Source organism: Pelecanus crispus, chromosome 6 (assembly GCF_030463565.1).
Source record: "Pelecanus crispus isolate bPelCri1 chromosome 6, bPelCri1.pri, whole genome shotgun sequence".
NCBI lineage: Eukaryota > Metazoa > Chordata > Aves > Pelecaniformes > Pelecanidae > Pelecanus > Pelecanus crispus.
In genome coordinates this window covers 4,806,392-4,819,511 of record NC_134648.1, presented here as the reverse complement: position 1 = coordinate 4,819,511, position 13,120 = coordinate 4,806,392, and the positions used below count along the sequence as shown (strand labels likewise).

The 13,120-nt window shown below is 39.1% G+C and overlaps 1 protein-coding gene across 1 annotated transcript in view; it reads left to right on the top strand.

Annotated features, from left to right (window-relative positions):
* The window catches only part of LOC104028518 (glutamine-dependent NAD(+) synthetase), a 57,881-nt gene that overhangs the window by 34,487 nt on the left and 10,274 nt on the right, over nt 1-13,120 (top strand). Inside the window, exons 8-18 of the mRNA XM_009482062.2 lie at nt 1,381-1,480; nt 1,787-1,852; nt 2,247-2,311; nt 5,327-5,424; nt 5,737-5,818; nt 7,203-7,289; nt 8,354-8,473; nt 8,811-8,870; nt 8,957-9,085; nt 9,727-9,776; nt 12,248-12,347. Coding sequence (XP_009480337.2) covers nt 1,381-1,480; nt 1,787-1,852; nt 2,247-2,311; nt 5,327-5,424; nt 5,737-5,818; nt 7,203-7,289; nt 8,354-8,473; nt 8,811-8,870; nt 8,957-9,085; nt 9,727-9,776; nt 12,248-12,347 — 957 coding nt within the window. The remainder of the gene's footprint in view (nt 1-1,380; nt 1,481-1,786; nt 1,853-2,246; nt 2,312-5,326; nt 5,425-5,736; nt 5,819-7,202; nt 7,290-8,353; nt 8,474-8,810; nt 8,871-8,956; nt 9,086-9,726; nt 9,777-12,247; nt 12,348-13,120) is intronic.

Below are 13,120 nucleotides of genomic sequence, written 5' to 3'. Positions count from 1 at the left end.
TTTGATGACCTTAGTAAAATATTTTTCAGGTGCTGTAGCACTGATCTCTTCCCCGCCCTCCCCCCACCCAAGATGTTTAAGCTCTGTGATGTTTTCACTGATACTGTACATAGCATTTTGAATCTTCATCTTTTCAAAATAGAACAGTTGCGTGTTTTCCACCTGCCCAACAACTTTTGTAACATGCACTAATGCTGGTTATAGCATATTGCTTTGTATTGTGTGCCCTTTTTTGTGTAAATATTTATTGCCTCTGAAATAAGGTGAAGGACTATCCTTGCACTCATACTTTAAGTAAACCTTCACATATGTTCAATACAGAGACCTAAAACTTGTCTGGCTGTGTTCTGTATAGATCTCTCTGTAATTAAACAGAAGCCCCCGACTACGTAAGGGGATAACTGCAGGAAGAGTAAAACTTCTGTTCCAAGTAGTGGTAGTAACTTTTATGCAAATAACTAATTCAGAGGATGTTAGGTTTTCTATTTGGAAGTCAAAGGGGAAGTGAGGGACGTTTCACGCTCAGTGAGTATGCTAGCAGAGCTGCAGGCATTTGAGAGGAGCTCATAACCTGTAGGCAAGGATCTGTTGTAACATGATAGTTATTGAGGCAGCTCTTCATTACTGAGGAGGCTGCAGGGTCACCCAGGTGTTGCCATCCTTGTTTTGTGTCTGTTCTTTAGTATAGACAAGATCTATTTTAATATTGTCCTCAAATTGTATTCTGCTTTTGGACAAGTCCTGCAGTGTAGTCCTAGAGTATACAATCAGGGTGATTAGGTTTTCATCTATGCTGAGGTACAGTATGCTGTAGCAACAAAGCAAGTAGCTTCTACTCTGCACTAGTTTTTATAATGCAAGTTGAGACTGAAGATAATATTAGTCTGTGGTTGGGGTTTTTTGGGGGGGGGGTTTGGCTTTTTTTTTTTTTAATATAATCATGTTTAGGGAGTCCTTTTAGCTCCAATACACTAATACCTCCTGCAGGCTAAGAGGTGAGGCTTTCTATATCAATCAAGGGCGGCTTTGGATTCCTATATTGTCTGTTTGTGACACTATTGTTCTTCGTGGGGCTGAGGTGTTAGCTAGACATAAGTTCTATACGGAGCCTCCTGTGTCTGTTTTAGCGTGCTGTTCTTCCTTAAGTCTTTTAATGGCTGTTAATAAGTGAAGTGATTGTACTGTATTCCTACACATTGTCCTAGTTTTTATGCTTGTCTTGTGCTTTTTTCATGGGGTAGATTTGATTGTGTGTGTAAGAAATTGATTATTGACTGGTTTTTTTGTTTGTTTGTTTTTAATATTTTTTTCCCCGCCCTTGGTAAGACAGTCTTAGTGATTCTTCAGTGTTTCTCTAACAATGAACATCTCTTTGACTAGGATGGCCAGCAGGATAAGGAGTGGGTGCGGTATTTCCGGAATTTGCCAGATTCACTGACATCACTGCTGGTCCTGCTAACTACTGCAAATAATCCTGATGGTGAGCAATCTTTCAGAAATAACTCCTGTCTCTCTTTTCAAAGAATAAGAGATTAAGATTATCTTAAGATGACTATAACCATTGTTTCAGCTGACAGTTCTTAGTACAGCGAGAGGAAAGTTATGTAAAGATTTTTTTCATTCCTTTAGTAACTTGATTCTTGCCTTTCCTTTGGTGTAATTATATGTGCATCTCTGAAGTGGAGCTATATAAGAGCTTTTACCAATTGCCAAAAATTGAGAGAGGTCTCCAGTTTTCATCTTAAGCATTAAATTCTTTTTTCCTTTTTTGTTAAATCTGACACAGTGATGATTCCTGCATATTCTAAGAATCGAGCATACTCAATCTTCTTCATACTCTTCACTGTATTAGGTAAGTTACCTCTTGCCTTCAGTAATTTAAATGCACTTTGACTTTGACAGTTGTGCATACCAGTTACAGAGTGTTATATTTTTCTAGGAAAGTTTAATTATAAATTTCTCCTTTTTTGTGGTGGGTTTTTTTTTTTTTTTTTCCCCCAATTACTGTGTAGTATCTTGCAAGATAATTTTCATGGAAAGCACTTGTGAATGGTTTGGGTTTTTTCAGTAACATAGCATAGGGGAATGGATACATTACGGCACATTCAAACATTAAAAACACTTTGGAAATCAGAAGAAAGCTAATCCGTTTAAAATTTTACATCTGACTTACTACATACGTTGACACTTCTTTGAGAAACAGAAATATATTTCAATAGTTCTCACTGCCTCTTTTTCTCCAATAGGCAACTTGTTTTTGATGAACTTGCTTACAGCAATAATATACAACCAGTTTCGAGGATACCTTCTTGTGAGTAAAGTATTCCTAATTTCTATGTTCTACCATAACTGTAAAACTGTGAAGCCCTGAGTATTAAAGTTTCAACTGTGTATTAAAGCAGTATGCCCATCCTCGTTGTAGATACAGTTTTAAAATACTAAAGGTTCTTTGATGTAGATATTTTTCCCCTTATATGCTGTTGTAGCTTGATCCTCTTCCATGACAAAATTACCTGCTTGTATACTTCCATGTACACTGTGGATGTGCAACTATGATTATAACGGGAGGGAATCAAACTATTATAAAACTGAACAGGGACAAGTGAACAAGTAACTTAACCTTGGTCTCTGAAGAAAATCTGTTGTACTAGTTAAATAGCTGTTGTTGCAAATCCTAGCACTTAATTTCTCTGAGTAGCACAGCATTAGAAGCCTTCAATAAAAAAGAATCACTGACTAAAACATCTTCAAGTTTGGTACTTTTTACTTCATCCTTACCATGGTGGGTGGGTGGGTGTGATGTTAGAATGATTAGGGCAGTCTGCCGCCTCTAAAAGATGGACTTGAGCCTTGTGATTGACTTGTACCAGAAACAGTTGCCAGCAGATGTAGTAGTTAGTAGTTATTCTTGGTAGTATTCAGTCTCAAATAAAAAACCTGTGCTTACTCTCTGTTCAATGGCAGTCATCTGTATAATACTTTAATGTGCTTCTGGAAGATGCCCGATCATATGTGATTCTCTCCATTTTGTGGAATGTGAATCTGATGCATAGTGTAATGACCTCTTTTGACTCAGGTGTCTATAGTAGAGAAGTAACAGCTGACAAAGTAAGTGTACTTTTGCATGTTGTTCAAGGAGTGTGGAATCTGTGGTGACGATTAAACTCATCGCTAGAAGTTCTTCCTCCTTTATTAACAAGCTGTGCAATGTGCTTTGTTCCATTATGTACACCCGCTGTTTAGTCTCCAGCTGGGAGTGTAGTCAGGATTCCCTTAGCAGGAAAGAGTGTAAGTGCTTTTGTTTTCTGCATGAGATTGTTCAACTGCACTATCTGGGAGGAATTGTAATGAGCTGAGGCAAAAGTATTGTAGAAAGCAGGGACATTGCAAGTCAAATGAAGTACTTATTATTGGCAGTAACCAAGATGATCTTTCATCCAAGAGGTTAAATTTGTGCCTTTCCTATTGCTATTCCAAAAAACAAGTAACTGGCTGGACAGGTGGTGGAAGGAAGAGGCTCCATGGGTGCAGCTGGAGATCTCCAGAACTGGGTTTATCTCCAGCAATGAATACAGAGCATCCAAGGTGCACCACAGTTACTTAGCAGTTAACACATGTAGTAGATTCATAGAAATAATACAGTGCTAGGCTAAGTATTAGTGATTATCACATTGATGGCACGCAACTGAATCTTTGGTCAGGCAGTCATCAGTCAAAAGGGGAACTGTCAGTCTTTTGCTCCTCAGAACAGGCTGAGGCTTGATCTTGCTGAGGTGCCATCAAACTGAGATTTTTTTTTTTTTTTGAGCTTTGTAACTTTCATGGTGAAATTTTTCTCTCGAGTCTTGAGTTAGTTCTTCAACAGTTTAACTTCCACCTGTGGTTTTTTTTTTACTTTCCTCTTGCATATTTTATAAAACTTCACAGCTCAACAGCAATGTTTTTGGTAAAGCTGAGTCAGGTGCTATGCAAAAGCACTGGAGTCTGACAGTTAAACCTCTGGGCTGTAGGTTAAGCTTCTTCCCCTTTCTGCCAGTATGGTGATGGCCTCTGTAGCTTGGAGTGAACAGCGGTTCCTGATTGTGTACATTCCAACTGGTCTTTTCTCATGCACATAGCTTCCTTCAGGTTTGGTGGCAGGGGAAACTCAGTGACTTTGATTTTGGGTGTGATTTCCCCCTTACTTACTTATAGTCTTACAGTTGCTCCTCTTACTTACTTCCTTCTTTACTTACCTATAGTCTTATAGTTCTTTCCCCTTATTTACATAGCCTTATAGTTTAGTCAGCCCTTCAAAGGAGGAGTGGAGCTGAGGGCTTGGGGGGAAGAGTGAAATAATAGCTGCTCTAGGAGAGCTCCAGAGAGAAGGTAAAGCTTGTTGGATAGTAAGCTTTAGGCAATATTACACGGAATGAATCGCCCTCAAGCTCTTGTGGGAGAGGGGTGTTTAAACGTAGTATGTGCAAAGAAGAATTTTTGTAATCCTTTCCTCTTGCTCTGTTTCTTCCCTTCTTTCTCCATTTTCTTCTTTCTCATGTGAGAACGTGCCATAATCTGACTCCCAATAAAGTAGCTGAGTTTGAAAGTGCTTACTATGAAAAAAATGAAGCACAAAAAACTGTGGCTCTGGCTTCTTTTTGGTAAGAAGCTGCAGTTGGACAACCTGTCTAACTCTTCTCTTTGCACAGTAGTGTGAATTGCTGTGAGTACTTGAGCTTTGCTGTTGCCATTGTCTCCAGAAAGGCATGTGCCTATGCAATCCAGAATTAAAAATAAACCATGACCTGGATGTTTACTTGAACTCCAGAGACTTGTTTGCTTGCTTGCTTCCTTTCTTCTTGTACATGGAGTTCTTGAGGGGAGCGAGGCCTAGGGAAGTCGCCTATTCTGATCTTTAATCACAAATCTGGGGTGTGTGCCAGAAGATCAGTGTATTATCTGACCACAGGACATAGTACAGCAGGAGGAGCTGGGTAGCCCTGATCTTCCCCAAGTCCTTCTGGTAGAAATGGGCTTCACTGATTTAAGCCTATGACTCTTTGTGGTATTCCTTTTAAGCTGTGGAGTGTCAGTCTGGTTGGACCCAGTATCTGGACAACTAGATCAGTGGCTAATGATGGGGACTTTGGTGGTGGGAGAAAGAAGAGTATCTTGCCATCCTGAAAAATTATTTCAGTTGAACAGGTATGGCCCTTTCGGAGGATTGCAGTAGGTTCTGTCTAAGGGCTGGGCAAATAATTTACAGGTCTTATTTGTATCATCTAGTTGGATTTCCTTTAAACAAGTGTAAGTGAATTGTCTCCTCTGTGGTGTCATTACTGTCCAGAAATCGGTTCAGTCCTCCCTCATCAGGAGGCGACTGGGAATCCGGGCTGCGTTTGAAGTGCTTTCTTCCCCAAAAGAGACTCCTGCTGATGCACAACAGTAAGTGAAGAATGTTGAAACAGTAGATTATCTAGCAGAAAAGAGCAGATTTTTGGTCATCCGTTTTGTTTAGTGTATTTACTGAGGATCCCTCCTTGAAAAATGGCAGTTTGTTGCTCAACTCTTTTATTTTTTCTTTAACTGGGTGTTCATAATACACTGTTTGGGACTCTTATGGGCTCTGTTTCCTTTTTTTTCTACTTCTAATTTTATCTGCTTTTCAAAAAAAGAAAGAGACAGGAATGCATTTGGAACAGCTATTTTTGCCATCAAGACAGTTACCTGTTTCAGGGCCCATCCTATTTTAAATAGGTCCTATGTCAGCGTTGGGGACTTACTACGAGTGCTGCAGAAAGTTGAAATGGATTCTCGCTGCAAGCAAGCCATCATGAGAGTAAGAACTGTGTTTTCTTCGTCTATGTTGGTGACAATCAAACCCTGTGATGGGACGGAGGGCCAAGTTGCCTTAATCACACCATTGATCTAGGAGGAGTAGCTTTCAGCTCAGCTTTCTTTATGCTGCTTTCTTTAAGACTGTGAAGAGAGGCCCAGCTCAGTGTCTGTTTACATTTTGGTCCTCAGAACAAAAACAGTCTCTAGGCAATGATTTCACCTTAAGTTGCTATTTCTTTGGTTGGTGTGATGAGGAATGCATTCACCTGTAGAGACGCGTAGAGTAATGAAAACTCTTTTTCACAAGCTACCTTTTTCATTTGCTTTACTTTCTCTCTGGAAATAAAGCACTTCTCACTGTGGTCTAGAGCTGCTGTCTATAGCAGCTTCCCTCTACTATTTGAAAACATCTTTTTTTCATTGGATTTTAGCTGTGCTGCTCCCTTAATGCTTGTATCAGGCTACAAGGAGAGTGGTTTTGCTTAACTAGAGACTTAATTAACGTTGCAGTTCATGCCACGGTTTTCAGAGATTAGGGAAATTATTTAGCTCTAATAGGAGATGTGGAGATTATTGGTGTGGTTTCAGAAAAATGATCTAAAAGTAATGTTGCTTTTTAAGAACAACGTTGCAGCAGGATTTGGAAGTCCATATTGTAAGATCTTCTGCCAAAAGGAAGTGACAGTTCAGAGCTGATGATTAGAGCATCAGCAGTTGGCTGGCTCCAGTGTGAAGGTTGGAAGTGGAATGAAGACATTTACATTTTTTTGTTCCTGTTGTTGTCTGGGATAGGGGTTGTGTAAGCAGAGTTGCCTGAAAATAAACACCCTGCTGTGTAATCATGCTGAGCTGTCCATTGCATTGTCAGTTAGGTACGCAAATCCAAGTTTTAGTTTTATTTCTTGTTGCTGGTGGGCTTTTTCCATTTCTTTTGTTGCTATGTGTGCTACAGTTGCAGTTAGTGTTTAGCATGCTATGGAAGTGTCTTCACTGTGTTACAATTTGTAAAATAATTCCATCCTTCCAGGTGGTAACTTCTGCAAAACAGTGGTACTGACATAGTATTTTCACTCCTTGGGTCATAACATAATAATGGCAAAATTAGATGAGACTAAAAATTCAAATATGTCAAAAGAACATATTCCTTCTAAGCAGCATGTGATCCCAGAGAGGGGAAATAGAAAAGGTGAGGCAAATCCCACAGTCATGTGGCGGTTTTGTGTTAAAGCAAAGCAATACTGAAGCTCACTCATAAGGTCAAGACCTTGGCGTAGGTTGTATTGCATCTCTATTCCTAGACTTTTAAGGTAGTCGGACGGTGTTGGCACTGTTTGAAGACTCACCTATTGCAGGTGTTGATCTGAATGTTTCTCTTTCATGTGAAGTCACTCAAAATGTGCTCCTGTGACCAGCTGTCAGCTGCCCAGTTTCAGAAGCTCTTTGAAGAACTAGACAAAGATGCCATTAAGCAAGTATGTATCTGACAATCATTTATAAAGTGTCATAAGTTGAGTGTGGTCTTGCATAAAAGTAAGCCATAGCATTCTGCTATAAAGCTTATAAACAAACTTCACAACTTGTTGAATGTGAGGCATGATCAAGTGTCATTGATTTTTAAGTTGTTCGTGGATTGCTCTTATAGTCACAAATGGCATTGCTTCGTGGGCTTTTACAGCATCAGTTTGGGATTGCCAGGTAGTGTTAGATACACAAAATGCACGGTTGTTTATTTTGTTAGCATTTTTAAGCAGCTTGGCCAGACAAAAATAGATGAGGGCTTTGTGTGTGTATTCTGTTTAATAGGAAGATTCATTACAAGGAATAGGAGTTAGACTTATAGCACAGACTTTCTGAAAAGTGCTGTGGAGAAATGAGTACCTCTGTAGTAAATTGTTTTTGATGAAATGCGAGTGGTATGTCTTGTCATGACAGCTGTATATTAAAGCAATACATCTCCACTATATATTAGTCTTTGCAGGGTAACACTTAACTATACTCAGGCAAAGTCTTTTCTCCAGTCCCTGAATGAAGAATGCAATGTGGATTTTTTAAGTGTTCAGATGAAGATGGGCAGAAAGCAGTGTTCTCCACTTGGAGAAAGAAGGGAAAAAGAAAAATCAAACTTTTCAAGGGTTAGGAAATGTTTTTTTCTATGTTTGTGTGTAACTAAGACCTCTGAATCTTTTAAGGGAGATTAAATGTTGGGAAATGGGGAAGGAATGTATATAATTAGTAGCTTGGTGTTTAGTTTACCTGCTTGGGGCATTGGAGAGAGGTTGGATTATCTCCCTTCTTTGCCATTATCTTGTGTTGTGCCATAATAGTCAACCCATTTGCTAATCAGAAATGATCTCTTGCTGCTAAAAGCCAGAGCTTGAAAACACCCACCTACTGAAATGTCAAAATTAGCATGCAGCCTTGAAGTTTTAGTTTGAAAATCTCTGTCTCTCAAATCTGAGACTGGGTGTGTTTTTCCTGCATCATTATTAAAATGCCTATGCTTTGTGTCTCAGCAAATCCTTGGTGTTCTTTTCAGCATCCTCCCAGTCCAGAGTACCAATCCCATTTTCTGCAGAAAATACAGATTGCCTTTGGCCATCCCTACTTTGGCTACTTGGGGAATGTTGTAGCCCTTGCAAACATTATATCTATCTGTGTAAGTAAAAGGTTTTTGGTTTGGTTTTTGGTTTTGTTTTTTGTTGGGTCCCTGTCCCCATGTGTCGTTTCCTCCCCCGCCTCTGCTACAAGCTTCAGTTCTGGTTTTGTTCTTTAGTGTCTGTTCTGATAACCACTTTTTGTAGCAGATGTTCATTTTTGGCATGCTTTAGTCATGCAAAATCTTAGGAGGCAGTAACTTCAGTTAAAAAATAAATTCTGAGCTGCTTGAAAAGGTCTGTGCAAAGCATGAAAGACTGTGTTTTGTTCTTTGCTTAAAAATCTGCTTTATGCAGCAGTAAAGCAGTGGATTCATAAAATATTTCTTGTTGTTTAAGGTGGTTTTGGTGATGGATGCAGATAAGCAGCCATCTGAAAGAGATGACTTCTTCCTGGGGGTAAGATGCAACAGTATTCCTACAGTTATTGCTGTTCCCCAAGGTGTCAATCATTCTAATAATTATTTTTATTTTTGGGGGTGAAGGCTATCAACTGCTTCTTCATCCTATACTATCTGCTGGAAATGTTGCTGAAAATCTTAGCAATGGGCTTGAAAAGATACTTGTCATACCCAAGCAATAGATTTGATGGACTTCTGACTGTAATTTTGCTGGTAAGCTTTTTGTTAACTTCTATATTCCTGGATTTGTGGACTAAGATGATTAGGAACTGCAAAAGCTAGTGGAATTGCTTTTTATTCAGCACTAATATGTTGAGTTAAATAGCATGAGCCAGTGTGGTGTTTTCAGTGGCTTGAACATTTTGGTGGCCAATGTTTCTCTTAGGATCTCCTTTCTGGAGGTAGGCTTTTTTAAATTGATGGAAAAGGTGAAGTTTCTCATAAGCAGCCTTTTTAATATTATTTGGAAACATTTGGCTCTTGGAGTAATTACATAAATTACATAGCTAAAAATCACTTTGCTTTTTGAATTAAAAAAAAAAAAAAAGCGGCAGAAGGTTCTTATCATTATTTGATAAAAGCCTGAAACCCATATGGCAAATGAGGCCAAATTCATGGTTAATGTAATTCATTGTATATCCTTATATGTGTCATCACTGGATTATGTGTGTATGCTGGAATAATTTGGGCAATACCTAGCCAAATATGGCAGTTTCAGAGCTTTAAAGTGAGTCAAATTAGCAGCTTAAAGCCCTTGAAAATGTTTCCTGTCAAGAAACTTACGTAATTTTTGAAACTCAGAATTACAAAGTAAGGCTTTGGCTTTTTTTTTTTTTTTCCTTCCCTAACTAAAGGTTTTGGAGATTGCAACGTTTTCTGTGTACGGATTTCCTCACCCTGGTTGGTACGTAATCTCTCTGAACTGTTGCACTTTGCTCAGTGTCTGGGGTGGGTCAGGGGTATGTACGCACATGTTCATACACCCTTACGTCATTATGCTGTCAGCCCAGTCCATAATTTAGCAAACTTAGTAGAATTTCTTACCCTTGTAGTCACTTGAGGCCAGGCAGTACAGATAGGTGAAAGAAAATTATTCATTTTTTTCATAGAATTTAGAGTCCTGTTTAGCTGTTCTGAGAAGGATGCATTTTTATTACTTGTAATCTGATGTAAAATAGTATTTCAGCAGACCTACGCTTACTGAAGGTGCAGGAAGGAATGTGGTACAACATACACAACCAGCTACTAACCTAGTATGTTTCAGTATCAGATTGTCCATAAGCCCAATTATATGAATTCATAAACAGCTGGCAAAGCCCCTTCAACCCTGTATGTAGATTGAAGTCTGAGTTTTGTTTTGTGCTAGTAGAAAAATTCTCATGGACTTAAACTGTGTATCTATACTGGAATAGCAAGCAGTTGTATTTTGATATTTTTCTTAAGTTCAAGCAGTTCTTGGATAACTATCTTGATCTTTTTTCATTACTAAAAGCATAAAAATCATTGTTTCATCTCTTAAAATTTGAAAACTGCCACCACAACAAAAGAGGAAAGCAAAGGACTTCTAGAAGATTTCGTGAATCTTACTTCCAGGGGTGATTTAGAACACATTCTGATACTTTGTTTCTTTATACAAGCTCAGTCTTAAGACATTGACTGTCCCTAATTTTTCAGGATATTTGTTATGTTGCAATCAAGAAGTTGTCTTAAGTTACACTAGTATCTGTAAAGAGACCTGGGAGATGTTACAGCTTGAAATGGGTTTATTTTTTAACACTTCTTGCAGTCCTATCATGCAAAAGTGATAGTTTCCATAAGGATATTAACTGCTAACAATCCAATGGCATTAACTGTTGATCTAACTTACAATGGGTTGTATTTGGGTTTGATTTTTTTGCCCCTTGATTCTTGAATGTAGACGATTGTTTGCACTACAGTAGTATCTTGAAGCACCAGTAATAGGTGTTAGATCTTTGTGTCAGTCACTACAGACCAATTATAACCCAGATGAGTTGTTCTGAATCCTGACGTTGCTTGTGGTGTGTGCTGCTGGCGATTTGGTTCATCTGTAGATGTAACATCTTCAGGACAGGACGAAGATGTGACTATTATTCTAGAATATGTGTTCTATGTAGTGTTGTCTTAAATGATTTATTTTATTATTAGAGTTCAATATATTGGTGATGCAAATCATGATTTAACATCGATGTTACCGAGGAGTTTTTTCATTAACATCTTCTCCTCCCTTCCCCTTACCCTTCCCCCCCTTTTCCCAACAAAGCAGCAGCCAGCATGCTGATGTAAAAGTCAACTAAAACTCAGGCTGATATTTGAAGTGTATGTGTATCACCTGTGGAATACGTGTATAAGGAAGAAGGTTGGCAAGGCAGTCTGTTAGCTTAGTGCTCTCTTTGAAGTGTAACTTCAGCCAAGCACACCCTGAAGGATTAATGCACTTTGTGCAAGTTCCTGAAGTATCTTGCTATAGTAGTATATACTACTGCAGCAGAAGGAAGGCTGCTTACTTGGGTGTTTTAGTGCAAACGTGCTTTAAAGAGCACTATATGCATATTTAAGAGCCCAGGCTAAATGGATCGCTTCCTTCATCAGTTATTAGTTTACTGTAGCTGAGATACCTGCTGAGTAAATTAATGTACTTCCTTTTACAGTTTATAGAATTTTATATAGGATAATTCAGGCTGGAAGGGACCTCAGGAGGTCTGTAGTCCAGCCTCCTGCTCAAAGCAAGGCTGGACCAAGTTACTCAAAGCTTTTTCCGGTTGGAACTTGAAAACCACCAATGCCAGAGATCTGCACAACCTCTCTGGGTAACTTGTGCCTCTTTTTTACTGCCCTTATGGTTGACAAGTTCGTCAATTCTTCCGTACTCCTAGTGTGAACCTCCACTGTTGCAGCTTAGACTTACTGTCCCTTGCCCTCCTACTATGCACCACCAAACAGCCTTGCTTCTGTCTTCTTGAGCACTACTGTGTAAGTATTTAGGCTATTGCTAAATCCTCCTGAAGCAGGGTTCTGCAGGCTGAGCAAGCCCGGGTCCTGCAGCTTCTATTTGTAGGGCAGGTGCATCAGCCCCTGACTGTCTTGTTGGCTCGCTGCTGATTTTGCTGCAGTCTGTTCCTTTCTTCTGTTGGGGATTCCAAAAGTGGATGCAGTGTTCTAGTCAGTCATAGGTTGTAAAGAGTGGTTACATGAGGAAATAAAACTCCTATTTTTTTTTTTTCTCCCCAAATTTTTTAATAGGCCATGGATGTTAACTGAAAGTTGTGGGGAATTTGTGCAGCCCAGTAGATTTAACTGTGTCTTTCTGTCACGGGCTGTTTCCCCAATTTGTTAATTTTCTTCCATCTTTCCTAGGAGACCTGAGTTCATGGGCTTGTTATCCCTGTGGGATATGGTGCGACTGGTGAACATGTTAATTGTGTTCAGGTTCCTGCGGATTATTCCTAATATGAAGGTGTTTATTTATCCCTCCACACTTCTGATTTCTTTGTTGGTCAAATTATAAATTTTGTTAAAGCCTTTTAGAATAATGTGTAGTAGATTGCAATTCTTTTGCACCTGAGTGGGATTATAACTCAGCTCTAACTGTCCAGACTATTGCACAGCACCTCACAAGCTGGTTTTCTCTGAGGTGGCAGGGAAGTTTTGTTGGTGTCACTGCAATTGATGCTGGTATTATAAAGTGGGCAAATGTGTCAGGAAAAACTTGTGCAACTTGGCATAGTGCTTTGGTCTTAATTAGATGAGTGGATATGATATCCTTGAAGAACCTGGGACTCAGGAGATGTTTTCACTAGATACTACCAGTCATTTTGGTCATACAAAGGATTATTTGGAATGAATCCCTCTTTTGACTTTTATCTTCACCAAAATACTTGTATCTGAATCTGAAATCACTTTGAGTTGTTTGACTGTGTTATAATCCTGCCTTTAGACTTGCTTGACAGCTAAGCCCAAATTAATGTCAGGTGCAGGACTTGCATCTTAGTTCAATAAGCCATAAATATCAGCCTGATGTAATTGGAGATCATAATGTCCTTGGAAAGTCTAAGCTAGAAATGATGTGGATCAAATATGAAGCAGTCAATCTGGAGCTGTGGGGCATTTGTCATTATTTCCCTCCTCCCCTTCCCCTTTTCTGGTCTTATTAGGCATATAGCCCTTTAAGTCACAGTGCCTGTGTATATTTAAAACTTATCATAATAATGTCTGTGTGTGGAAAGGACT